This window comes from Polypterus senegalus, chromosome 9 (genome assembly GCF_016835505.1).
Source record: "Polypterus senegalus isolate Bchr_013 chromosome 9, ASM1683550v1, whole genome shotgun sequence".
Taxonomy (NCBI): Eukaryota; Metazoa; Chordata; class Cladistia; order Polypteriformes; family Polypteridae; genus Polypterus; species Polypterus senegalus.
This window is the reverse complement of record NC_053162.1, coordinates 87,319,686-87,347,595: the sequence shown is the minus strand read 5'-3', so window position 1 is coordinate 87,347,595 and position 27,910 is coordinate 87,319,686. Positions and strand designations below refer to the sequence as shown.

At 41.1% G+C, this 27,910-nt stretch overlaps 1 protein-coding gene across 3 annotated transcripts in view; it reads left to right on the top strand.

The window, feature by feature from the left end:
* Positions 1 to 9,830: 9,830 nt before the first annotated feature.
* Positions 9,831 to 27,910, top strand: part of LOC120535503 (carboxylesterase 5A-like) — a 57,899-nt gene continuing 39,819 nt past the window's right edge. The window contains exons 1-5 of one of the 3 annotated variants that reach the window (XM_039763399.1): positions 9,831 to 9,899; positions 9,971 to 10,159; positions 24,483 to 24,675; positions 24,929 to 25,070; positions 27,700 to 27,833. In XM_039763399.1, the coding sequence (XP_039619333.1) occupies positions 10,030 to 10,159; positions 24,483 to 24,675; positions 24,929 to 25,070; positions 27,700 to 27,833 (599 nt within the window). In that variant the 5' untranslated portion in view covers positions 9,831 to 9,899; positions 9,971 to 10,029. Of the gene's footprint in view, positions 10,160 to 15,311; positions 15,393 to 24,482; positions 24,676 to 24,928; positions 25,071 to 27,699; positions 27,834 to 27,910 lie in introns of those variants that run through there. The other 2 variants (XM_039763398.1, XM_039763400.1) reach the window with 2 other exon arrangements.

Genomic DNA, 27,910 nt, shown 5'->3' with positions numbered 1-27,910 from the left:
GTTTAATGCTACTATTTTTAAGGTTTTTAAACTCTGCTGTTTTGTCACAAAACACACTTGCCAGTCTTAATAGGAATTGTCAGCTCTCTGTGAACATTTCTTGGCAATTAATACATCATTCACATATTTATTGTTAGCATTTTTATTTTTCTTATTTTTAAAATGATTTTTAATATGATAAAGGACCTTTCCAGAATATATGGAAAAATGATGCACAAAATGTACTATCAGCTCAGCTCAGCTCACACATAGTTAAAAAAACAGCAAAGCCATTCCATAATTTCTTTTCAAAGCATGCCGGTGGCCACAATAAATGTCATAAAACTAGCACTTTCAAATTATGCCCTCTTTCTTGCCAGTATTGCCTGTGGAATCCTAGCTCCTTCTGTTACCTATCATTAAATATCACTGTGAAAGAATCTACAACAAAGACAAAACAGTTAAAACACCTGGAAAAGGGCTGCTAGTATTTTAAAGGTTAATGGTGATGAATTACCTGAGGCAGAGGCGTTTTCATAGGCCAGAACCATACTTATGACCAGTTTGTACAGGTGATTATGAGACTGACCAAAACAAAGGTGCACCAATAACAGTAAATTGGATGTTGTCATGAACTGTGTACGGTCGTGGCCAAAAGTTTTGAGAATGACCCAAGTATTGGTTTTCACAAAGTTTGCTGCTTCAGTGTTTTTAGATCTTTTTGACAAATGTTTCTATGGTATACTGAAGTATAATTACAAGCATTTCATACATTTCAAAGGCTTTTATTGACAATTATATTATGTTTATGCGCAGAGTCAATATTTGGAGTGTTTGCCTTTCGTTTTCAAGACCCCCGCAATTCACCCTAGCATGCTGTCAGTCAACTTCTGGGCCAAATCTGATGGCAGCCCATTCTTGCATAATCAGTCCTTGGAGTTTGACAGAATTTGTTGGTTTTTGTTCATTCACCTGCCTCTTGAGGATTGACCATAAATTCTCAAATAGGATTAGGGTCTGGGGAGTTTCCTGGCCATGGACCCAAATTTTCAATGTTTTGTTCCCCGAGACACTTAGTTATCACTTTTTTCTTATGGCACAGTGCTCCATCGTACTGGAAAAGGCATTGTTCATCACCAAACTGTTCTTGGATGGTTGGGAGAAGTTGCTGTCGGAGGATGTTTTGGTATCATTCTTTATTCGTGGCTGTGTTCTTAGGCAAAATTGTGAGTGAGTCCACTCCCTTGGATGAGAAGCAACCCCACACTTGGATGGTCTCAGGATGCTTTACTGTTGGCATGACACAGGACTGATGGTAGCGCTCACCTTTTCCTCTCCAGACAATCTTTTTTCCAGATGCCCCAAACAATCGGAAAGGGAATTCATCAAAGAAAAATGACTTTACCCCAGTCCTCAGCAGTCCAATCCCTGTACCTTTTGCAGGATAGCAGTCTGTCAGTAATGTTTTTCTTGGAGAGAAGTGGGTTCTTTGCTCCCTTTCTTGACACCAGGCCATCCTCCAAAAGTATTCACCTCACTGTGTGTGCTGCCATTCCTAAGCATGCTCTGCACTGGTGGTGCCCCGATCCCACTGCTGAATCAACTTTAGGAGACGGTCCTGGCTGTTGCTGGACTTTCTTGGGTGCCCTGAAGCATTCTTCACAACAATTGAATCTCTCTCTTCTAAGTCAATCAGCATGACAGAGTGATCTCTGGCCTTGTCAGCACTCTAACCTGTGTTAACGAGGGGATCACTGAAATGATGTGTGTTCTTGTGTTCTGTTCTGTGTATTGTATTGTACTTACCCCTTTTTTTAACACACACTGCATGCCCAATCTACCTGGAAAGGGGTCCCTCTTTGAACTGCCTTTTCCAAGGTTTCTTACATTTTTTCCCTACAAGGGTTTTTTGGGAGTTTTTCCTTGTCTTCTTAGAGAGTCAAAGTTGGAGGGCTGTCAAAAGGCAGGGCCTGCACTTCTTGTGTTATTTTGGGCTATATAAAAATAAATTTTATTGTGTATGTCAGCAGGTCCTTTCATGGCAAGGCAGAAATTCAGTGGAAAGTTGTTTTTGGGATTAAGTTCATTTTCACGGCAACAAGGGACTTTGCAATTAATTGCAATTCATCTGATCACTCTTCATAACATTCTGGCGTATATGCAAATTGCCATAAAAACTGAGGCAGCAAACTTTGTGAAAATTAGTATTTGGGTTGTTCTCAAACATTTGTGGGTGCGGCTGTACTTAAAATAAGGTCTAAGGTCTTAGGTGATGCTTTCAATTTAACTGCCACCTCACCTCCATATCCTTATTTATGTTGAATAATAGGTGTAATCCTTTGCTGATTTGAATCCATAGAACCTTGGATTAGAGTCACCTATCCTCTTGAATTAAGGATCCACCTGTCAAGTTGGTATAGGCAGTTAGCAAGAGTGCTTCTCCAAGAGAACACCACGTGTGAGATTGAGTAGGTATAGTCCAAGGGCAGAACCAGGATTGCTTGAGGGATTAATCATTTCACTTAGTCTAGGTCTGCATGGTATTTTCCCAGGAAGATCTGGTGAGTTCCAAGTGATGAGAAATCCTGGGCATCTCTGCTTGCCTTCCTGTCGGTGTAGTCTCTGAATTTACCTGGTTTGGTAACTGTTGTGAAAGAAATCTGAAAGAGAAATTTAAAAGATTGCCAGTGTCATTGGACTGCCAGCAGACTTGTGAGGCCATGTGATTCTAAAGTGTTGAATGTTCACAACTTAATAATCAGGCTTGTCACACTGTAAAGGAATAAAGGAAATAATGGGTTCAGAGACATCATTTAGATTTTTTTTACAGTAGCCTCATGTTCATTACTTTCATTTCATATATTCTACAAGTAAATGCCTTTAAATTGAAGTAACTTCTTATTTGGTGTCCTGTACTGTGAGATGATGCACTATTCTTTTCTTATATAGTAACATTTTTCCTTCTCCATCACTAGCCTTGTATGTAAGAATGATACTTTAAACTTTGACTTGCAAAGTCAGCTACTAGTTAAGTTATTCCTCTACCTTATACTGTAATTGATGATTTTTGTTCAAGGCACCTTGGACATTGCCATAGCTCCTTACTTCCACAGATTTTTGCAGTTTCTCCAGTATGACTACTAAGGAAGTATGAACAGACCTTTAGTTTTATGAAATATAGCTGCTAGAGTCTTTACACATGCTGTGTTAAAAACTGGGCACAAAAAATGACTTAACCTTACCTGTCTTTTTCAGAGTTATCTTCAAGAATTAATTGTTCACTCACAATACAAAATACTCTTTATATAGATCTCCAACACGAGGGGCTTTTCCTTGATTTGAGGGTGAATATAAGCCAAAAAAATACACTAAAGCTTTGCAATCTGCCTTTGTAATGTGCAGTCATCTTGTAAATGTGTGTATTTGAACACGCATTGAACCCTATCTGGTTGTCATGTTGAAACAGCCATATATGGTTTATACTAATTATCCTTGTACATATGCAGTCTTGATGCTACTTGGTCTTCTGCTGGGCTCCACAACTAAGCACGCCAAGAAGCATGCACAGCACTGTAGCCTTGTGATATCCCGTGTAGTGAGAAGTGGCCCCAACCTACACTCTGGACATCTGATAGTTCATGAACCGAACGGGATCAAATGGAGAGATGAGACACAGACAAAAATTGAAGGGTGAATGGTGCAAATTTATTTACAAGAGTGCTGTACACAAAGAAATATAGTAGTGTCAGGTGGGCTTTAAGACACAGTCCTTCAACCCTGACTCTTCAAAAATAAATAAAAACAAACAAAAAGGAAAAATATGGTGTATTTACAAAAACAGTGCACTCCTACAAAAACTACACACACACGCTCCAATAATGAAGGTTGTCTTCTTTTATCCCTGGTTCAAGACGTTCCTCCAGCAGGAAAGAAATATGCACAAAAACAAGTGTGTGTATATACAAAAATAAAACAATTGCACCAAACCAAAAGTCAAAAACTATCCCAGCACCAAATAAGTATATATACCTCCACCAAAAATAATCACTAGGAGATATATAACTCTATATACAAAAAGAATATATACAAAAGAATATATGCAAAAGCCGCCAAAATTACAACTGCTCCTACAAATAGCTCAGCAGTGCTTATTCCTACCTCGCTCTTAGGTCCACTGACGACCCCTGTTGGCCGGTAACTCTTTAAATATAACCGGCAAGATTGTCCAGCCAATCTGCCAACATGTCTACCTCATGCACCTATCCCGGTAGACGGTAGCGCATTCACGCCACACGCCGCGACACGCCCCGAGCAACTATGTATTTAAAACCAAACTCCTGCGGGTCGCGCGCGCGTATAAGCCCTCCAGTACAGCCAACGGCTATGCTGAGCTCAAGCACGACCGTTGCTGATCCAGTAAGTAAACCATTTTTGACATTATGGGATCCCCATCTCCGATTCAAACCAATGCCGGCTTTCTCTTTTAGGCGCGCCGCACTTTAAACCGCCTACACTAGGCAGGCTGCGAGGACACCGGATCGTAAAAATGAACACATGCGGCGGAGCCCGTACTGGCCATTATACCGGCCCCACATGTGTCCAACACCCCGCGCCTCACAGCGCTCACCTGCTAGACGGCCCCGCGTTCCCGCGACAGCGCCTTGAACACACCAATGGTAAGTGCACTTTCATATAGCGAATATAAATGCTGCTACATAAATTTGGTAAGACGCGACCCGCGCATTACCACACACCCTCCCCCTTAAGATTACAGGTCGCAAAGTCGGGACAAATAATCCGCCACGAGATTTTTCTTTCCCGACACATAGCGTACCTGAAATTTATAAGGCTGGAGCGACAAATACCAACGGGCCACACGTGCGTTTGAATGTCTCATTCGCTGTATCCATTGCAAAGCCCTATGGTCACTCTCAACTACAAACTCTGTTGACAAAAGGTAATATTTTAAACTATCTATTGCCCATTTAATAGCCAGTCCCTCCTTTTCCAACACTGCATATTTCTTTTCTCTATCAAATAGCTTCCGACTGATAAACAAAATAGGTCTCCTTTCTTCTCCTTCCCCCTGCATTAAAGCGGCACCCAAACCTTCCCCTGAGGAGTCGACCTGTAAAATAAAAGGTTTGGAAAAGTCCGGACAGTGCAGTAATACATTTTCACAGAAAACTTTTTCAATGTATTAAAAGCATGTTCACATGTCTCTGTCCATTTGATGTTTCTAGGGGCTTGGTTTTCAGGAGGTCAGATAGGGTGCTGCAATGCTTGAAAAGTTCGGAATGAACCGACGGTACCACCCACTAGTCCCAGAAAGGAACGGACCTGTCGTTTTGTTGCTGGCTGCAGACGATTCTGGATGGCAGCCACTTTGTCAACCTGAGGACGAATAATACCGCCCCTATGGTGTAACCCAGGTATTGCACCTCGTCCTTACACAAAACTGTTTTTTCTGGGTTTATCACCAAACCAGCATCTTTTAGACGGTCGAAAACTTCAGCAAGGTGCTTTAAGTGGTCTTCCCATGATTGACTAAACACTACCACATCATCAATATATGCTCTAGCGTAGCCTTCTGCTCCTTGCAGCACTTTGTCCATCAAGCGTTGGAAATTGGCAGCTGCCCCATGTAAACCAAATGGCATTACGGTGAACTGGTATAGGCCTCCAGGCGCTCGAAATGCGGTAAGTGGCTTTGACTCTTCTGTCAGTGGTATCTGCCAATAACCTTTACATAAATCAATAGTTGTTAAAAATTTAGCAGGACCCAACTGCTCCACTAATTCATCTACCCTTGGCATGGGGTAGGCATCAAAAGCAGATATTGCATTAACTTTTGAATAGTCTACACAAAATCGCATTTGTCCATTTTTCTTTGGGACGAGTACAACAGGACTACACCATTCACTCACCGATGGTTCAACTATTCCAAGTTGTTTCATTTGCTCCAATTCCTCCTTGAAGACCTCCTGCAAGCGTGCGGGATGCGGAAATACGCAGTTCTCACTGGACCTGGGGAGGTAAGTCTTATATTATGTTGAATGAGCTCAGTCTTACCAGGCAGAGCTCCAAACAAACCCTCTGGAATGATCTGTTGGATTTCCTGTCTTTGTCTGTCACTCAGGTGTTCCAATGAGGGCAACAGTACAGCATCTGGTCTGGATGGCAAATACTGTTCCTCTGCCTCATCCTCCTCCAAGACACTTCGAATGAGAAACTGGAATGAAGGGTTAGTATTCTCATGCCAAGCCTTTAACATATTGATATGAAATGTCTGTTTTGGCTTCCGTGGATGGTCAGGCATCTCAATCTCATAAGTGACTGGACCTTTCTGTGCTGTCACCGTATAAGGCCCCTGCCACTTAGCTAGTAAGCTGCTCTCAGTAGTAGGCAGCAGTAAAAGTACCTTTTGTCCAACAGCGAGGTTACGTTCTCTTGCGGCTTTGTCATACCACGACTTCTGTTTGGTTTGTGCCTTCTCCATATTTTCTTTCACCATCTGGGATAGGTAAGCAAATTTTTCCTGTAAGTTGAGCACAAAAGTTAGCACATTCTTCGATTCTGCTCTGTCTTTATCTCCTTCTAGAGTCTCTCTTAGAACACTGAGAGGACCACGAATGTATCGACCATATAGCAGTTCAAATGGGGAGAATCCAGTTGATGACTCGGAACCTCTCGATATGCGAAAAGCAGGTAAGGTAACCATTGGTCCCAATCAGACCCAGTCTCATTCACAAACTTGCAACATCTGCTTCAATGTAGCATTGTATCTTTCTACAAGCCCGTCAGTCTGCGGATGATTAGGGTGTGGTCCTTAATCCCTGATTCCTAACAAACTATTTACTTGTTTCATCAGTTTGGAAGTCAGATTGGACCCCTGATCAGTCAGAAGCTCTCTGGGAATCCCTACCCTGGAGAATAGCTGTATAAGCGTCCTAGCTATACTACTGGCATTGGTCTTCTTGAGGGGAAAGGCTTCAGGGAACCGTGTCGCATAATCACACACTACTAAAATGTATTTATAACCAGTGCGGCTCTGCTCTAAAGGCCCGACCAGATCGACTGCAATCCTGGAGAATGGCTCTTCAACAACTGGCAGTGGTATTAAGGGCACCTTATCTCCCCTTTTCACAGGTCCTACTTTTTGGCACTCGGCACATTCTTTAATGTATTTTGCCACATCTTTTGTCCAACCCGCCAATAAAAATGTCTAGCAAGCCGTTCTGATGTCTTTACTTGCCCCATATGTCCAGACCAAGGGCTGCTATGACTAAGAAAAAGCACTCGCTCTCTAAGATTCTTCGGCAACACCAGTCTCTGTCCACTCTCATCTTGGTGGTAAAGTATGTCATGCTCTATGACAAACTTTTCTCCGGTTTTAGCCTGGAGTCCCTCGCAGCCTTGTCAAAACAAACACGCAAGCTCGGGTCATCACGCTGAGCGGCGGCCACATCACTCGGGATGTCAAAGGCATCACCTGGAAGAATAGTAGGAGGTACAAAGTTACCAGCCTTCTGGGAACGCCCCAGAGCTTCTCTTGCCTCCTCTGACTCCGGGCTTTATGGTACGTGCGCGTGCTCTCAGTTATTGAAAAAGGCAGCTCATCCCAGTTGTCATGGGATCTCTCCTTCTGCTTGGCTGCTTGAGCCCGTGTAACCACAAGTGCCTCTGCCTGCAGAGCACTCTGCAGCAAGTCTTCTATACCCGGCACGTCCAACCCTAAAAGTACTGGGTATGGCATGTTATCAACGATTCCCATTGGCAACTCGTAACCTACACCTTTTATCTCCAGGTTTATCCTTACCAGAGGATAGGTGACCTCTTCACCGTGAACACACCTCAGAACTACGCTCTGCCCCGACTCAACCACTTGGCCCTCCAGACACTCTCGTCTCACCAAAGACTGGGTGCTTCCGGTATCTATCAGTGCTTTGTACTGCCGTCCAGCTATAGTAACCCTCACCATCTTCTCCCGGTTTACTAAAGGAGTCGTCTTTGTGGGCAGGGGACAGGGTTCAAAACAAAGCTTTGTCTCTCTCTTCTTGGGGCAATTCCTATGAATGTGGCCTTTCTGGTTACAACCGTAGCAAATCACTTCTTCCCTATAAACTCTTCTCTCAGGTAGGTGGACTGCACTAACTGGACCACGACCCGTATCAACCCGAGACATACCTTTGGGCTGTTCCATCGGTCTAGGTTTCATGCTGACTTTGTCTTCTCTTCGCAGATTCCTCGGACGATGAGCGGCCAAAAACACCTCTGCAAGGTCTGCAGCTTCCTTGGAGGTTTTAGGTCGATGTTCCTCCACCCAGGTCCGCAGTCTGCCATCGAACACCTGTAAAAGTTGTTCTAATAAAACAAAGTCAATTATTTGATCCACAGTGTGTTTATCAGGTTGTAACCATTTTGTACAAAGTTCTTTTAGGAGTGCCAGCAGCTCCTTCGGAGACTGTCCATGTTCCCACTCTACAGAGCGAAATCTAATTCTATAAGTTTCTGTGCTAATTTCAAATTTTTCTAGGATGGCCCCTTTAAGGCTGTCGTACCTCAAAGACTCCTCCGCTGGCATGGCCAAAAATGCTGCTCTGGCTCTCCCTGTCAGCAAGGGTACCAAACGGACTGCCCATTCAGACTTTGGCCAGCCACATACTGTCGCCATCCTTTCAAAGGTTGTTAAATAGTGCTCAATGTCCTCAGGCTCGGCAAACGGCATCAGGCGAGGATAATCCATGATTCTCACTGGTGAACCTCTGCTCCTCTCTGCAGGTTCTTCTGAGACTTGCGACCGTGACTGCTGTACTAGATCCACTTGTCCCTGGAGCTGGGTGAATTGGTGTTGGAGGCTCTTGAAACGATGTTCCAACCGCCGATCCTTGTCCTCTTGGACAGCTATGAACTGACGCAAGAGTGTTTCCAGGTGGTATCCTCTGTAGCCTGAGCTGTACTGGAGTCAACTCCATGTCCCCGATCAGGAGTTTCCACTCCAACCTGTTTTTTTGGAGCCATACTGTATCCACAGTCTTCGTCTGTGCTCAAAAAAATGTTCTCTCTCTCCAACTTGATCTATCCCACCGCTGCCACCAAACTGTGATATCCCGTGTAGTGAGAAGTGGCCCCAGCCTACACTCTGGACATCTGATAGTTCATGAACCGAACGGGATCAAATGGAGAGATGAGACACAGACAAAAATTGAAGGGTGAATGGTGCAAATTTATTTACAAGAGTGCTGTACACAAAGAAATATAGTAGTGTCAGGTGGGCTTTAAGACACAGTCCTTCAACCCTGACTCTTCAAAAATAAATAAAAACAAACAAAAAGGAAAAATATGGTGTATTTACAAAAACAGTGCACTCCTACAAAAACTACACACACACGCTCCAATAATGAAGGTTGTCTTCTTTTATCCCTGGTTCAAGACGTTCCTCCAGCAGGAAAGAAATATGCACAAAAACAAGTGTGTGTATATACAAAAATAAAACAATTGCACCAAACCAAAAGTCAAAAACTATCCCAGCACCAAATAAGTATATATACCTCCACCAAAAATAATCACTAGGAGATATATAACTCTATATACAAAAGAATATATGCAAAAGCCGCCAAAATTACAACTGCTCCTACAAATAGCTCAGCAGTGCTTATTCCTACCTCGCTCTTAGGTCCACTGACGACCCCTGTTGGCCGGTAACTCTTTAAATATAACCGGCAAGATTGCCAGCCAATCTGCCAACACGTCTACCTCATGCACCTATCCCGGTAGACGGTAGCGCATTCACGCCACACGCCGCGACACGCCCCGAGCAACTATGTATTTAAAACCAAACTCCTGCGGGTCGCGCGCGTATAAGCCCTCCAGTACAGCCAACGGCTATGCTGAGCTCAAGCACGACCGTTGCTGATCCAGTAAGTAATCCATTTTTGACATTATGGGATCCCCATCTCCGATTCAAACCAATGCCGGCTTTCTCTTTTAGGCGCGCCGCACTTTAAACCGCCTACACTAGGCAGGCTGCGAGGACACCGGAGCGTAAAAATGAACACATGCGGCGGAGCCCGTACTGGCCCTTATACCGGCCCCACATGTGTCCAACACCCCGCGCCTCACAGCGCTCACCTGCTAGACGGCCCCGCGTTCCCGCGACAGCGCCTTGAACACACCAATGGTAAGTGCACTTTCATATAGCGAATATAAATGCTGCTACATACTTAAATTTGGTAAGACGCGACCCGCGCATTACCACAAGCCTCTCCTCTGAATTCTGGGGGTTGAGGAAAGGCATACATTGCCAGCATCTGAGCGGGTAGTCACTATCATCTGGCACATGTAATGGCATAATTTCTGTTACAATGAATAGTACAAGCCATATGAAAAACTGAGGGTACCTTACCAACAAGTCAGCCACTATGTACAGTACCATCACATCTACCAAAACCTATTTCACCTCAAAATAAATAAATCATGGGGTTTACCCAGGCCACTGTCCCAAGATGTTTGTCAGTCTCATCTTGGCATCACCAATGACCTGTGCATTAATGATATGTAACTGCTTACGGTTTACGAAAAACAGCTTCATTCTCGCTAGGTGCTGTTATTGTAATATGGGTGCAATAAATTGCATTAGGAAAACCAGAGACTGCTGTTAATTGCTTTTTTACGCTGGCAAAAACACGTTTTGTTTTATGTAGGTACACTCACACCATATGACAACTTAATGTATCACCTTGCCGGTCAGTTAATGGCTTCCAGCACAGCAGGCAGAATGGAGTAAAGTTTGGCAGAGATATTCCTGAACTATTCAGTTCCCTGAGAAGTATTAAGTGAGAAAACCTCAAAAAAGTTCTTCACTATAAATATGACCCGCTTAAAAGACTCTACAATAGAGTCTGTATATCATATGTATCACTCATAAGGGTTAATATTTGTCATATTGACACAAATTATAGTTATCAGCTTGATATTAATTATTATGCATGCATTTCATCATTTGGCTGCATTTTCCTACTTGATCAAGGGTGTAGTCATTTTCCTGTTTCTCTGAAGTGCTCAGTACGGATCGGTCAGAGGTACTGTAAATATACACATGTTCTCCAGTCAGGTTTTCTTTTATAAATCTCAACTTCTTTGTGGAAGGTTGTGTATGCACATTTTGCGCCCAAATTTGTGCATACACAAGTTTTATAAATCTGTCCCCAGCTTCTTTCATGCATACACCTATACCTTATTGAGAGCGTTCTTTAGTTTTTACCTTGAAATGTAAACCACATTTTTTTGTTATATTTCAAAAAGTCATTTTAGTTATTTTTGCCTTGTCGTAAGGGTGTACATATGCGATGGCTTTTCTGTCCTCAATACAGTTTATTTCTTTCACTATAATTCTTCAAAACTCAATTTCATTGAATTAAAATACCTACAGAGAAATAAGTGGCTTTGGAAGGTAAATGCCTGTATGAAAAAGATTTTTTTAAGAGAAGGCTTCACTATGAAAACACTAGAAATAAAACACTAAACATTAGCAGAGCTATAGTGCTGCTGCATGATATTAAAGAGCCATGGGCTCACGTCCCAGGCTGTCACTTTGTCAAATTTCCCCTTGGGGATCTATCTATCTATCTATCTATCTATCTATCTATCTATCTATCTATCTATCTATCTATCTGTCTGTCTGTCTGTCTGTCTGTCTGTTTAAGGTAGCTGACTTTATTGATCCAATCAACAACCAGTAGAAGTCTGAGGCAGCTGTGGCACATGAGCTCAGGATTAGGTCTGTCTGTCTTGGGGGGTCGATTATTAACAAACTAAAAGTCTCTTTAGTGCATTTGGGTGCAGGTCCCCTGTGTGAGGATTTTTTTTCTCGGGAGATCTCATAAAAGAGGCAGAACCTCCTGAATGTGACATTACAATTAAACCGAATGTAAAAGATTTTATCAGTCCTAATAACTCAATTTTAAAAATTAATCACAAATGGAATTTTGTTCCAAGATTTATCAAAAAAAGAATTGTATGACTGATATGACTTAAAGTATCCCATTTTATGCATTTGAAGGAGATGACTGATACCCTCTGGAGGAACACTCTGTGTCTGCATGACATGACATCTCCAGCATTGAGGACTTTATATAAACCGTCCACTGAGAAAAGAGTTGGGGACCTGCAGTGGAGGATTCTACATGTAGCAGTAGCCACCAATTCATTCTTAAAAACCATTGGCGCCAGCGCAACTGATCAGTGTCCATTTTGCCTTCAGAAAGAAACAGTTTATCACTTATTTCTGTATTGTACCAGATTACAGCCACTGATGCATTTCCTTGCTTTATTGTTGATGGATTTGGGAATTGTATTTAATGAACTCATTTATATGTTTGGAATGTTGGTGTAAAGAATTTGTAAAAGAGAATGTTTACTTAACAATTTTTTGTTAGGCCAGGCCAAAATGGTAACTTTAAAAACAAGAAGAAATAGAGATAAAGTTCTGAAAACCATGGATGCTCTATTAATGTTTAAGATCCTCCTTCAAAGGAGATTGAAGATTGAATTTGCATATTTTAAACTAATTAATCAATTAGATGTATTTAGAGAAATCTGGGCTGTAAATGATGTTTTATGCTCCATGGAAAATGAATGTCTAGTACTAAAGTATGAGTAGGAAAACTTTGTTATTAAATGTTGTTTAATTTTGGCTGTTAATTTGATTGCAATTCTGTTATAATTGTTAATAAAGGTCTGTTTAAAATTTTAAAAATTTTATCTACAGTATCTATCTATCTGTGCCTGCCTGCCTGCTTGGATGGCTGTGGCGGCTAACTGACTTGTTAAGAATTAAACCCTTAATGGCTTCTTTTAGCCTTAAACAGCACAAATCACTTGTAACACAAATACAGCAGCTCACCATCTAACTTGGCTCCATTCATTCCTTTGTGCTCACTGGTAAGTGTTTGTTTCTATAAAATATTTGGAAAGAAATAGAAAAGGAAAAAAGTGAAGGACTGAGAACTACTCATGTGTTCCAGGCCATAAATCCTACAGAAAATAAATATCAGCAGTACAGGAGTAACTTGGCAAGAAAGAATAAATGCTTTAAAAAGCCAGAATGTTAAGCAACAAGTTCAGTTATCGGCAAGGATACACTTATTACTAAGTACCTGAAATCTCTTTGTACCCCAGTCTAACTGATAAGAGAGAGAGAGAGTATGTGTTTTCCAAGCTAAAATGCTTTTCTAATTGCTCTAACAATACTTGGTAGAATGGTGGCACAGTGGTTAGTATAGTTGCTTCATAGCAAAAGCAAATCTGGGTTTGAGTATTGGCCAGTCACTGTTAATTTGGTGTTTGGAATGGGCACACTATCCCAGTGTTCACGTGGGTTTATTATTATTAATAAAATAATAATAATAATAATAATACATTTTATTTAATAGGTGCCTTTCTTAGCACTCAAGTTCACCTTACAATGAATTAAGCAAAAGTAATGAATATAAAAACAAATAGGACAAGTAAATCAAATAGCAATAAAACTACAGAGTAGTAACAAACATCAATGGTAACTGGCTATGACAGTGATAAACTCATAATTGGTATGCCAGTTTGAAAAGATATGTTTTGAGGGCAGTTTTAAATTGCATTATTAAGTCTAGTTGATGGATATGAGAGAGAAGAGAATTCCCCAGTTGAGGAGCACTATGACAGAATGCTCGAGCTCCCATAGCACAGAGTTTGATGTGTGGTACAGAAAGTACAGCTGCAGATGAGTATCAGAGTGAGCGAGACGAGTGTCAGTCTGTAGGAGATCAGTGAGGTTGTGGAGAGCTTTAAAAGTTAAGAGCGGTATTTAGTATTGTATTCTGTAGTTAACAGGGAGCCAGTGAAGTTGAGAGAGAGTAGGTGTAATATGTTCAGTCGATTTAGAACAGCAGGTTATTATCTTTATATAATTTTGTATAAGTTGTAAGCAATGGATAAGTTTTTGTGGGATGACAGATAGAATACCCTTACAGTAATCTGTACATGAGGTGATTAAGGTATTAACCAATACTTTAATACTGTATTGTGTAAGAACAAGATGAAGTCTGGAAATCTTTGGGAGATGGAAGAAGGCAGTCCGAGAAACATCATTTTATATGGAAAGAAAATGAGGGTACTGTTTAGATTCTTTAGAATGACGCCCAGTCTCTTAACCTGGGAAGAGATGTTTGTAATAGTGCTGTTAATTAAAACAGAAGAATGGTTAACCTTAGTGAGTGTAGATTTAGAATCAATGAGGAGCACCTCATTTATTACAACGAGGAGCACCCCCTTTATTACTATTTAATTGAAGAAAATTGTGAGTCATCCATGACTTTATGTCTTGAAGACATGCCATAAGAGTATTTGGAAGGAAAACAGAAGTGGATTTAGTGAATAGATAAGGTTGTGTGTCATCAGCATAATAATGAAATTTAACACCATGGTGTTGAAAGATATTATCTATTGGGAAGATGTAGATGAGAAAAAGAAGCAGCCCCAAAACAGAGCCCAAAGGAACTCTCTGAGTAACGACTGCGTTCTCTGACTTAAAACCCTTTGCTTGAACAAACTCCCACCTGTCAGTGCCATTGATGGATAAGGCCACAGACTCCAAAACTAGCTAGACGTTTCAAAAGTGTCTGTTGTGATATGGTGTCACAAGATCAAGAAATACAAGAATTGATAAGAGTCCTATGTCAGCTGCCTGGAGAAGATCATTTAATCTAATATTCTCTCACATCTTCAAGACATGCAAGTTACATTGAGTGCTGGCTGTTAATAAGGCCAGTGTGAGTAAGGGTGACTTCTGTAGCCTGTGATAGACTAACGTTCCATTTATTTTTAGTTCGTGCCTTGTTTCTGATGATGCCAGAATAATTTCTGGCTACCAGTGTCTTTGTACTAGACGATTAATGATTGTTTGGATGAAAGACCACTTACTATCTTTACATCTAAAGCTATGTATTGATACAAGAACACCCCACCCCTTATATTAATCAGTCCATTGCTACTACAAATGGCTCATTAAATTACGGTAATTTCGATGAAAAATCTAGAAGCAGACTTACAGCTTTCAAGTGTTGTTGTGTGAAGTCTGTAAATATGCTTGCTGTGTGACTAGTTCCATTCTTCAATTTCTTACTCTATTATGGTCACACATAAACCCCTGTCGTGTAATCCTGTACGAATACCATTCTTTGTTATGCATTTTTCCCACCTATAATGCTTTGTTGCTGTATTGTATTCCATGAAAAGAAAAGACTTTAAAAGAAGGAGAGAAATTTTGCAGTCTCATTGTCAGTTTGGGAGCAGCACTATGGCTACTTCATGGAAAACAAATTGCTCCTTCTACATCAGCCTCATTTTGTTTTTTTCTAACTGTGGTCCTGTAATAGGTAAGGCACAATAATAATAATAATAACTACTTTTAAAAGGAGATACTGTGTAATAAGTGAGTAGTATAGAGGAAGCATTGTTGTGTTAATTTAGTCTTTCTACTCTTGGTTGTATGATATTGTGAAATATACAACAAAAAAATTAAAAACAAGTAATCTTAATTAGTTTATTGATTTCTACTTTATAATTTAATATTGTTAATCTGATTTTTACAACAGACAAAGGGTAGTTTTCTGGCTTGCTCCTAATGCTGATCTAGGAGATTAAAGGGTGTATGAAAAAAGATAAAGGAACGTAATCAGATTTAAAGTTGCATTTGCTTTTATTTTTAAGAATTTCTCATTTATTGTATATTCCTGATTTGGGTAGCACTGAGCTTATTGCTCTTTTCCTCCATATTCTTCTCTTTCAAATAATGCTAATTTTATTTCCTTATCTAGTTCCAAATTGTACCACATTTGGTGATTGGATGTCTGTCTCCATCATTTGTTATTTTGCATACAGATGTAGCGTCATGAGGTGAAATATCATGCCATTGTTGTTGTGGAGTTTGTTCTCTTCTAGTTTTGTGAGTTTTCCTTCCTATCTCCCCAAAGACAAGCTGATCAGGTTTTACGACAATTCTAAATTTAAATGTGTGTAAGTTTGTGCCCTGTGGCAGACTGGTACCCTGGTCTGAAGTTGTTTCCAACTGGGAAGTCAGTGCAGTAGGTTGAGGCTTCAGCCCCCATAATAATGATCTTCATGTAGAAGAGCCTTACTTGTTTTCTTAATGCTCTGTATTTTAGATTTGTGTGGTATGCTGCTGCTGGAGTATGTGAATTTCTTGGGATTAATAAACTATCTATCTATCTATCTATCTATCTATCTATCTATCTATCTATCTATCTATCTATCTATCTATCTATCTATCTATCTATCTATCACTGCTGCCTCACAGCTCCAGAGTCCCAAAATCACACCTCAGTCACTGTCTGTTACATAATTTTGATCTTTCCATGTCTATGTATGTTTGCCTGCTACATCCAAAATATGCAGGTTATGCTAACTGGCCATGGCAACTAATTTCAGCTAGGGGGTGCTTTGTAATTGACTGGCCCCTCCATCCAGGATTTTTTCTTGCGCTGTGCCCTATGTAGCAGGGTTAGGCTCCAGCTCCCCATAACTCTGACTTAGAAGATGAATGATTGCTATTGTTCCCACTTCAAGGGAGTTTATGTTCTGTCTATGCATACAAAGAGCACTACTGCCAATTTTCCTTATTTATTTTAAAATTTAGCATTTTGTCAGATATAATCTTTGTAAAGTGGTTTTGTTTGCTTCTATCACTATCACACATGGTGATCTTGTTTCTAATCTATGCATTGCATTAACCTGATTCAATTTCTTTATCATCTAGTTGTCAATAAGGTACAGAAAAGTCACTTTACATAAATCTATCCCTCCATTTTCATTACTTGTGCAATCCAGTTAAGTGCTGTGGAATCCTTTAAACCCAACAATCACAGATTAAACAAAATACCCTTCTGTAACTTTATATCTAAACTATTTTGACTAGAGGTGGCCTTAGGGTTGTGAGTGGCCTATGGCTGACCAACCCCACGCAGTGCTGGTTATGTCAAACACTGTTACTGGTATGTGCGGACTGTATAAACTTGTGCACGAATTTAATAAAAATTATGTTAACATATACCGGATTTTGTCATTACAGTATTCAGCTACATTTTTGCAAGATAACACGTGTTATCAAAATATAACTGGACAATATAACTTGACAAATCCACTCAAACGGGACACGCGGACCTCAAAGGTGATGCCCCCTTAGGCGTGGGACCTGGGGCGGTCGCCCCACCTGCCACCCCCAAACGCCGCTCTTGATTTTGATGAACAAAGCCCACATGAAAGGCAACTGACTCAAACATGGCCTCTACATACCATCCATCCATTATCCAACCTGCTATATCCTAAGTACAGGGTCACAGGAGCCAATCCCAGGGCACAAGGCAGGAAACAAACCCCAGGCAGGGTGCCAGCCCACCACAGGGCGTGCACACACACACACAATGAGGACAATTTAGGATCGCCAGTGCACCTAACCTGCACGTCTTTGGACTGTGGGAGGAAACCGAAGCACCCGTTTGAAACTCATGCAGACATGGGGAGAACATGCAAACTCCACACAGGGAGGACCTGGGAAGCGAACCCGGGTCTCCAAACTGCGAGGCAGCAGCGCTATCCACTGTGCCACCCCTCTACATACCAACTGGTGGTAATCTTGCATATGGTGCTACACAAATTTTGCACAGTTTCAGTTTATAAATATCACATTTATTTTACAAATGAATTCTTAGTAAATCTGTAACATATTTTCCTACTGACAATACTAATCATTGGCAGACTGGTCGCACTAACTGTTAATAGTGTGTAATTTAGCCTTCATTTAGTGGTTGCATAACTGTTTTATTCAAAACAAATCTGATGCAGTCAAGGGCTTTGCCCATAAAGTACGAGGGTGCAGGTTTAAACCCTCTCTTAAGACCCTAGATACTGAGTTATTTGTTCAATCATTGTGAGCTCCAGAAGTCAAAATAGCCTCTTCAGAGCTTGGTGAATTGAGCTCCACTGCTCTGCTAAAGGGGGGCACCATGGCTAATGCTGCTGCTTCACAGCTTCAGGAGACTTGCACTTAAATTTGGCTTCCATCCCACACTATTTTGAGTTTGTATGTTAATCCAGTTTCTGCATGGGTGCTCTTGGGTACATAGGACTCCTTCTCTCATCCCAAAGATTTGCATGACAGGTTAGTTACCAATTAAATTAACCCCATAAGAGGGAGAGTACCTGTGCTCTGCAAGTGACTGGCACCCCATGCAGCCCCCATAACTCAGCATGGTATAAAGAGATGGGAAACATGCAAAAATAATTAACTTATTATACCTAAAGGTATGAAATACAGAAACAGGATTGGAATAGGAAAACAATACAAGGAACGAGACAGCCACAAAAGGTACATTGAGTTCATTTTGCTCAACTTTTTTAAGAACAGTTCTAATATACTTTATATATATGCCCTATGTATATATGTGCATGTATACAGTGGTGTGAAAAACTATTTGCCCCCTTCCTGATTTCTTATTCTTTTGCATGTTTGTCACACAAAATGTTTCTGATCATCAAACACATTTAACCATTAGTCAAATATAACACAAGTAAACACAAAATGCAGTTTTTAAATGATGGTTTTATTATTTAGGAGAAAAAAATCCAAACCTACATGGCCCTGTGTGAAAAGTAATTGCCCCTTGTTAAAAATAACCTAACTGTGGTGTATCACACCTGAGTTCAATTTCCGTAGCCACCCCCAGGCCTGATTACTGCCACACCTGTTTCAATCAAGAAATCACTTAAATAGGAGCTGCCTGACACAGAGAAGTAGACCAAAATCACCTCAAAAGCTAGACATCATGCCAAGATCCAAAGAAATTCAGGAACAAATGAGAACAGAAGTAATTGAGATCTATCAGTCTGGTAAAGGTTATAAAGCCATTTCTAAAGCTTTGGGACTCCAGCGAACCATAGTGAGAGCCATTATCCACAAATGGCAAAAACATGGAACAGTGGTGAACCTTCCCAGAAGTGGCCGGCCGATCAAAATTACCCCAAGAGCGCAGAGACGACTCATCCGAGAGGTCACAAAAGACCCCAGGACAACGTCTAAAGAACTGCAGGCCTCACTTGCCTCAATTAAGGTCAGTATTCATGATTCCACCATAAGAAAGAGACTGGGCAAAAACAGCCTGCATGGCAGATTTCCAAGACGCAAACCACTGTTAAGCAAAAAGAACATTAGGGCTCGTCTCAATTTTGCTAAGAAACATCTCAATGGTTGCCAAGACTTTTGGGAAAATATCTTGTGGACTGATGAGACAAAAGTTGAACTTTTTGGAAGGCAAATGTCCCGTTACATCTGGCGTAAAAGGAACACAGCATTTCAGAAAAAGATCATACCAACAGTAAAATATGGTGGTGGTAGTGTGCTGGTCTGGGGTTGTTTTGCTGCTTCAGGACCTGGAAGGCTTGCTGTGATAGATGGAACCATGAATTCTACTATCTACCAAAAAATCCTGAAGGAGAATGTCCGGCCATCTGTTCGTCAACTCAAGCTGAAGCGTTCTTGGGTGCTGCAACAGGACAATGACCCAAAACACACCAGCAAATCCACCTCTGAATGGCTGAAGAAAAACAAAATGAAGACTTTGGAGTGGCCTAGTCAAAGTCCTGACCTGAATCCAATTGAGATGCTCTGGCATGACCTTAAAAAGGCGGTTCATGCTAGAAAACCCTCAAATAAAGCTGAATTACAACAATTCTGCAAAGATGAGTGGGCCAAAATTCCTCCAGAGCTGTAAAAGACTCATTGCAAGTTATCAGAACGCTGATTGCAGTTATCACTGCTAAGGGTGGCCCAACCAGTTATTAGGTTCAGGGGGCAATTACTTTTTCACAGAGGGCCATGTAGGTTTTTTTTTCTCCCTAAATAATAAAAACCATCATTTAAAAACTGCATTTTGTGTTTACTTGTGTTATATTTGACTAATGGTTAAATGTGTTTGATGATCAGAAACATTTTGTGTGACAAACATGCAAAAGAATAAGAAATCAGGAAGGGGGAAAATTGTTTTTCACACCACTGTATCTCCCTATTATATAAAAAATCTTGGGACAAGGCGAGACCTGTTCAGAGAGACAAGACATGACTTTCTCAGAGAGACTCTTTCACGTCCCGTGAGACGAGACTTTGTGCCAAGTGATTTAACCACGCTGGAAAAAGACAAAGAGTAGATGACAAAGTGGAATGTCGTAAAGAATTCAAAAACGTTGGCGCAATACACATGCAGAGCAGGTTAATGATAATGGAAGTAGGAAAATTTGAAACTCTCAAAAAAAATGATAGTAAAGATTGCATTAGCGCAAACAAACGGAGACACAGTACCAAAGCAGTCCAGTCTTCGTCTCAGGTCACTGGATAGCATCCATGTCTCACAACCATATAGTAAAACAGTTCTGTGTCTCAATTAAAAGAATAGAAAATCTTCCTCTTCAAAGGGGCGCACCTCAGGAGTGGCACCCTCAACAGGAGTAGAGGATGTCTGGGGGACAAGGGAGACAAGGCAGTGAGACAAAAGGACAGCTGCTGTAGAGGCTTTTAAATGTTTGAAGCACCACACGAGATGCAGATCACGTGGCACGGCAGCAGCAGCAAGCCAGCAGAGAGGAGGTAAAAAAAAAAACAAAACTGTATTTGTTTCCCATTATATCACCGTTTAAGAGGGGGTTTTGGAGGAGCGACCACATCTCCTTGAGGTGCATTCAGCCCCCTTATTCACAACACGAGTGGAAGAGACGAGTGGTTGTTGAGCGAAGCACAAACAGAGATCATAAAGTTTTTTTGGGCACTTAGGTGATCCCCTTATAATGGGAAATTCATCCATCCATCCATTTTCCAACTTGCTGAATCCAAACACACGGTCATGGGGGTCTGCTGGAGCCAATCCCAGCCAACACAGGGCACAAGGCAGGAACCAATCCCAGGCAGGGTGCCAACCCACCGCAGTAATGAGAAATTATGTAAACAAAATAAAAACACAAGTATATCTTCTCCAATGTGAATCAGAATATTCACTGAAACCATCATATGACGAGAGCCATTTTTTAGGATGATAACGCAGAAGAGAAGTTCAGGAGCAGGAGTATGGAAACAGGAAGTGGCGTCACAGGTGGTCTGTCCATTAATTATCTGTTCTGCGGAAGGAGGAAGAGAAAAAGTATTAAGCAATTGTGCCAACCTCTGACTTGGAGTGTTATTAACTTTAGATGAACCCTGAAGTCTTCCAAGCACACTTGTGTGACTATATGTTGTAAAAAGGCACTATATATGTCCCCGACCCGACATAGATTGGACACGGAGGCACATGTATAAAATAAATAGACTTTTATTTTTCTTTAGCTGGAGGGCACGTCTTCCCCGTGTCCCCCAGCCACAACACAGTCCTAAAACACCAACATACAAAAGTAACACACTGTTCCTCTGCACCACTACAACCTTGTCCTCCTCCAACCAACTCTGGCCACTGAGTGGTGGTTACTGGCTCCTTTTATTGGGAACCCGGAGTGCTACATGTGCTTGATTGCCGACATCCGGCTGCACTTCTGGGTGTGGCGAAACCAGTGCCCAGAAGGGTCCAGCAGCTCCTGCTGCAGCACCCCCTGGTGGCACCTGCAGAACCCAACAGGGCTGCACATGAAGCCCTGGGGGAGTCCGAGGCACCCCTACAACCCTGGGAGGCTACCATCTAGCGTCCAGGAGGAGATATTGTATTTCCCATGCTTGCTCCCCTGGAACATATGCTGCAATGTATACACACACTATACGGTCAATAGTATGTGGACACTCCTCTAAATTACTGAGTTCAGGTGTTTCAGCTACATCCATTATTAACAGGGACATACAATCAAGCATGTAGCCATGCAGTCTCCATTGACAAACATTGGTGTTAGAATGTGTTGCACTGAGGAACTCAGGGACTGTCATAGGGTTCCACTTTTCCTCAAGTCAGTAAGTGAAATTTCTGCTCTGCTAAATCTGCCCCAGTCAACTATAATTACTGTTTCTGTGAAGTGGAACCATTTAATTGCAAAAACGGCTCAACCACAAAGTGGTAGACCATGCCAACTCACAGAGCAGGGCGGCTAAGTGTTGAATCGCACAGTAAATAAAAATCATTTGTCTTCTGTTGCATCACTCATAACACAGTTCCAAACTGTCCCTGGAAGCAATATCAGCACAAGAACTTCATTAAAAGGTTTTCTGTGGCTGAGCAGCTGCTTGCAAGCCTAAGATCACTATGTGAAATACCAAGTGTCAACTATAGTTGTGTAAAAAACAGCAACAGTGGACTGTGGAGCAGTGGAAAAGTTTTCTGGAGTAATGAATCATCTGTATCTGGAAATCTGATAGACAAATCTGAGTTTTGCAGATGCTAGGAGAATGCTACCTTCCAGACTGCATAGTGTCTGCTGTAAAGTTTAATGGCCTGGGGATGTTTCTCAGAGCTTGGACTAGGCCCTTTGGTTAATGCTACAGCATACAAAGATACTTTAGACACCTCTGTCTCAATTAGAGACTTTAGGTAATTATGAGCATCGAAATTTGTGAAAAACAGTTTGGGGAAGGCACCTTTCCTGTTTCAGCAAACCAGGTCCATAAAAACATCATCTTTGACAAGTTTATCATGGAGGAGCACGAGTGGCTATGCACAGCACCCTGACCTCAATCCTATTGAACACCTTTGGGATGAATTGGAATGGCAATTATAAGCCAGGTCTTCTTGTCCACCATCAGTACCTGACCTCACAAATACTCTTTTAGCTGAATGGTATCAAATTCTCATTAGCCACAAAGGGTCGGTCAACCCCATTTAAATACGCATGGCTTTGGAATGGAGTGTCCATCAAGCTCACATAGGTGTCCATAAACCTTCGGCCACTTACAATATTTATGATACAATTGGTTACATTTCTTTGGGTTTTCCAATTGGAGCCCAGGCAGATCAAGTGACCTGCTCATGGTCACCCAGTGTCAGTAGCGGGATTTGAACCCACAACCTCAGGGCTTGAAATCCAAAGCCTTAACAACTTCAACACACTGCCTGCCTAGCACAATGAAGTGCTCAGACGCAGGCGTCTGAGCTTGGGGAATCTGAATTGGCCAGTTTGGCTTTGGTGACGCAACTGAAAGAGAATGTGCGAGTATGAAATGCACAAGATGGAGTAAAGGTTTAGGAGGCACTCTGAAAATTGCCTTTAGGCAAATTCATAGGCGGCAAACATGTACAGTAAGTGTCTGAAAAGTAGGCTTGCACTGGAGAGAGGGACCACCGGTCAAGACACATGAGGGTACAGAGGAAGGGCAATATGAAATATTTTCATATTTATTATGTTACCGTAACTAGTGCATTGTAGCGCAAAAATGACAGAAACTTAGAATTCACATATTTTAGTAAGCAGCAGCTGATCTTTGTCCATTTACAAAATCAGCACTGATGAATGATCTCTTTAGGCTCAAGGCAAAAATGTTTTGAGAGTTGCCACTTGTGACGCCACACCTTCCATCTTTGTTGTATTCACATGAATAACTGGATTAATTTTGGGGAAAACAAAACACAAGATTGCTATGGATTTGCTACTTGATCTGTGCAAAATGAATTTAGATAAGCTTAATTAGTAGCGCTGCTTTCTCGCAGTTAGGAGACCCAGGTTCTGCGTGGGTTTCCTCCGGACGCTCCGGTTTCCTCCCACAGTCTAAAAGACATGCAGGTTAGGTGCATTGACAGTCCTAAATTGTCCCTAGTGTGTATTGGTGTGTGGGTGTGTATGTGTGTGTCCTGCGGTGGGTTGGCACCCTTCCCGGGATTGGTTCCTGCCTTGTGCCCTGTGTTGGCTGGGATTGGCTCCAGCAGACCCCCGTGACCCTGTGTTCGGATTCAACAGGTTGGAAAATGGATGGATGGATATAAAGAACATACTAAACACTTTTAAAGTGTATTGTGTTGTTCACAATACCACGTAACTGTAAAAATACCATTTCTGGCAGACCATTATTTTTATAAAGCTTATATTATTGACTAAAGTGAAAGGTTAGTGTTATTTCACCATTCAGAGAAATTGGGTAGCATTGCTTTCTCCAAGTTTTCCAAGTCGGAGTGCCCACTTCAAAGAGCATTGATGTGAAACTTTCTCCTGGGAAACTTATACATCTTGTCTGTTCATAGCATGTGGGTGCAGCATAATCTGTCCCACACCCACATCTAACATGCAAGAGAGAAATATTGATTTAACAATTGAAACTATTGAACCTCCCATATAATTTTAGGCTCTAGTGGTACAATGGTGACTTAGAGTATGTTGGACTGAGTCCCAAAGTGATTCATCATGAACCTGCCCCAATATACTACATGCATGAACAAATAAAAGAAGGTCACATGAAAGTGCTGTTGCTCATGTCTTCACTTGTGCTTCTCGTCTTACAGGACTTAACAGTACCCCAATTGTTTCAACATCTAATGGAAAGGTGATGGGAAAGCTAATCCAGGTCAAAGAATCGACCTCAGGTGTCTTGGCATTCCTAGGAGTGCCCTTTGCAAGCCCTCCTGTAAGATTTGCTTTACCACAGCCTCCCACATCCTGGACTGAAATAAGAAATACAACCACCTACCCTCCACTGTGAGTGAGAATAAACTAAATCTTTTCACATTTTCTTTATATTAACTTTAGAAAAAAATGGCTGCCAAGTTGTGTTTTCTTTGTGCCTAACTGGGTCATGTACAGGATAAATTATTCAAGTCTAAGTGATCTCTAAATGATCCAAGCTGGAAGGTGATATTTTTGGTTGTACTTGACTTTTTTTGCTATCCTTTAAAAAATTTGAGCCATGAAAAAATAATTTTGTGATTTCTCTTAAAAAACATTTCCACAGATGTGTGCAGAACCTCACTGAGACTAAAGTGTTTTCTGAATTTTACTTTGGAAAATACCCTGAGCTGACATCATCTGAAGACTGTCTGTATCTTAACATATACTCACCTGAAAATGCATTAGTCGATCAAATCCGTCGCCCTGTAAGTCACTTGATTCTTTCAAAGAGTGTACTTTAAAGCAGGGGGTGTCAAACTCCAGTCCTGGAGGGCCGCGGTGGCCGCAGGTTTTCATTCTAACCATCTTTTTAATTAGTGACCAGTTTTTGCTGCTAATTACTTTTTTTAATTAACTTGACTCAGGCCCTTTAGTTGTTTATTTTTCCTTAATTAGCAGCCAAACAATAATGAGGCACAAAACAAGCTGCCACATCACACAATATCTGAAAATAAAGAAGGGTGAAGGTCTCAGTAAGGTTGATCTCTCAACTCACCAAAACACTTCGACGATGTTCTTATGAAAAACAGAAAATCAACAGTTTTGGAAATGTCTGCTGTGGCAGAACGAGAGCAACAACAAGCCGTGGAATTAAATAACGAGTTTAATTAACAGCAAGAATTGGCTTCTCATTAAGAAACTGGTTGGAGTTTGAAGCCCCAGTTTAGCTGGTCATCTGTTGGCTCGCTTCACGTCTCATTTCTGTTTGGCTGCATTTTAATGAGGAAATGAATCAATTCAGAGGACTGAATCCTTCTAACAGGGCTATTAAAATGTGAATTAGCAATGAAAACAGGTCACTGATTAGGAAAAGGGTCTGAATGAAAACCTGTAGCCACTGCGGCCCTCCAGGCCTGGAGTTTGACACCTGTGCTTTAGAGTGCTACTGATAATGTGCTTCTTTAATTTTATGAGGTGGGGATCATGCTATTTTGGTTAGTCCTGCTGCCAGTCCTTTCCAGCCTGTTTTTTAATGGATCTTTCCATGTCTCTTTTGTTTTTTTCTCTGGATACTCCAATTTTCCTGTAAAGATGTGTATATTAGGTTAATTGGGGAGTCAAGCTTGGCCTCGGGTGGGTGTCCATGGTTGTACTTCATGAATGAACTGACAACCCATTCAAGGCTGGAACATGATGCTGCTGGGAGAGACTCAAGCAGCATTAACTGGAACTGGATTAAGTAGGTTCAAAAACAGATTCAAGGATGATTTTTTATGTGCATGTAAACAGGCCTCTTCACTACTCTGAAATCTAAAAAGCAGATGGATGGTTGTTAAATTAGCAACAGTTCTATAATGTGCATTTCCTGCACTCAGTAGCAGCAGTTTTAAATAGAAAGGGAATCAGGAGGAGTCATGAAATCAAAATAACAAGCCAAAAGTAAGAACCGTGAATACATGAAATAAGGGCAGCATGGTGGTTCAGTGGTAGCGCTGCTGTCTCGCAGTAAGGAGACCTAGGCATGTTCTCCCTGTGTCTCCAGTTTCCTCCCACAGTCCAAAGACATGCAGGTTAGGTGCATTGGCGATCCTAAATTGTCCCTAGTGTGTGCCACACTGGATAAGACATACTAAAATCAAAAGCAAGAAAAATGACATTTATGAAAAGCATTGCACTGAACACTGTACATCTCAAGATGTGCACTAAAGTGTATTTATTCATCCCTCTATCCATTTACTCCACTTGCCTTATCAATATTTTTGGTTGAGAAGAAACAGAGAATATCCTGGCAGCATCAGACTCATGGCGCAACAAACAGCATTCATCTGCTGGCTCCAATTAACCTCATATGCATACTTGCATCAAAGAATATTAAGAGAATAAAAAGGTTTTTTAAAGTATTGTTGTTCTACCTCTCACATCTATACAGCAAAACCTTGTATCCTTGGGTACCACTGAAATCAAGTTAGCACTGGCCTCTCGCTGCAGTCTCTCCCACTCTGTTTCTCTCTTTTCTAATCTCTGAAAGTCCTCGCTCCATGACATGGTTCCTCTCAAACGCTCTGTGTTGCAGATCAATGGGTCCTCCAGTTGTTGCTCAGAGGAATGGGCCTGACTGGCCAGGATTAGCAATTTGGGGACCTTTTAATTCTTACAGCCATGCTTTTCCAGACTTAAAATGTAATTGTTCTTTTCATTTTAGCTCAGGGTTGTGTCTGTAGCACTTCATCTCAAAGATCCTGGTTCCTCCCTTCATTTTTTTATATTCATCTTTTCTTACTAGGCTGCAATTGAGGGAGGGCATGAGGGTGTTGTTTCACCTGTTAAAAACGGCTAAATTGTTTTGAACTTAATCAAAAAAGTATCCAAAAATGATAAAAATTGGGTGGTTTGACAGATGTTTACACTGGAAGAAGATGTACAGGTATACACCAGAAGAAAGGGATATTACAGTAATAAAGTCTTCTTCATACTAAAACATAATGAAAAAATAATTACTATATGACAAAAAGAAAGCTTCAAGGTGACTGTTCACGTTTTGTCACACTACCTTTGTGTACTCATAATTTTTTAATGGTGACTTAACCGGCTAACTCTGCTGGAAGTTACGCCTCATTCTTCTTTATAAAGTGAACAGTTTATGCCAAGCCAATTAAATGTCCAGTTTTTGGTCACACGGGATGATCACACAGGATGCTTTATGGTTTCTAGACCAAGCCTTAACCCTCAGGATCACATTGCTGATTACTAAAAAAGCTAACTTGTTTTTTTTTATGTAATTTGCTTCTCCTAATTTAACAGGCAAAAACTTCTTATAAATGAAATGCACTAAATGAACATAAATACAAAGATAGTGCTAATCTACAATTGTTTCCACTTTGCACCATTTGTCAGGTGATGGTCTGGATACATGGAGGGGGCTTCCAGCTTGGAGGGGCTTCACTCTTTGATGGGTCTTCTCTTGCTGCCTTTGGAAATGTGGTAGTTGTTATAATCCAGTACAGACTTGGAATTCTAGGATTTTTAAGGTTAGTAAGTACCATTTTCTTTTCTGCCTAGCCTCCCAATTTGATTTTTTAACATGTCAATAGAAATGCAGTTTATT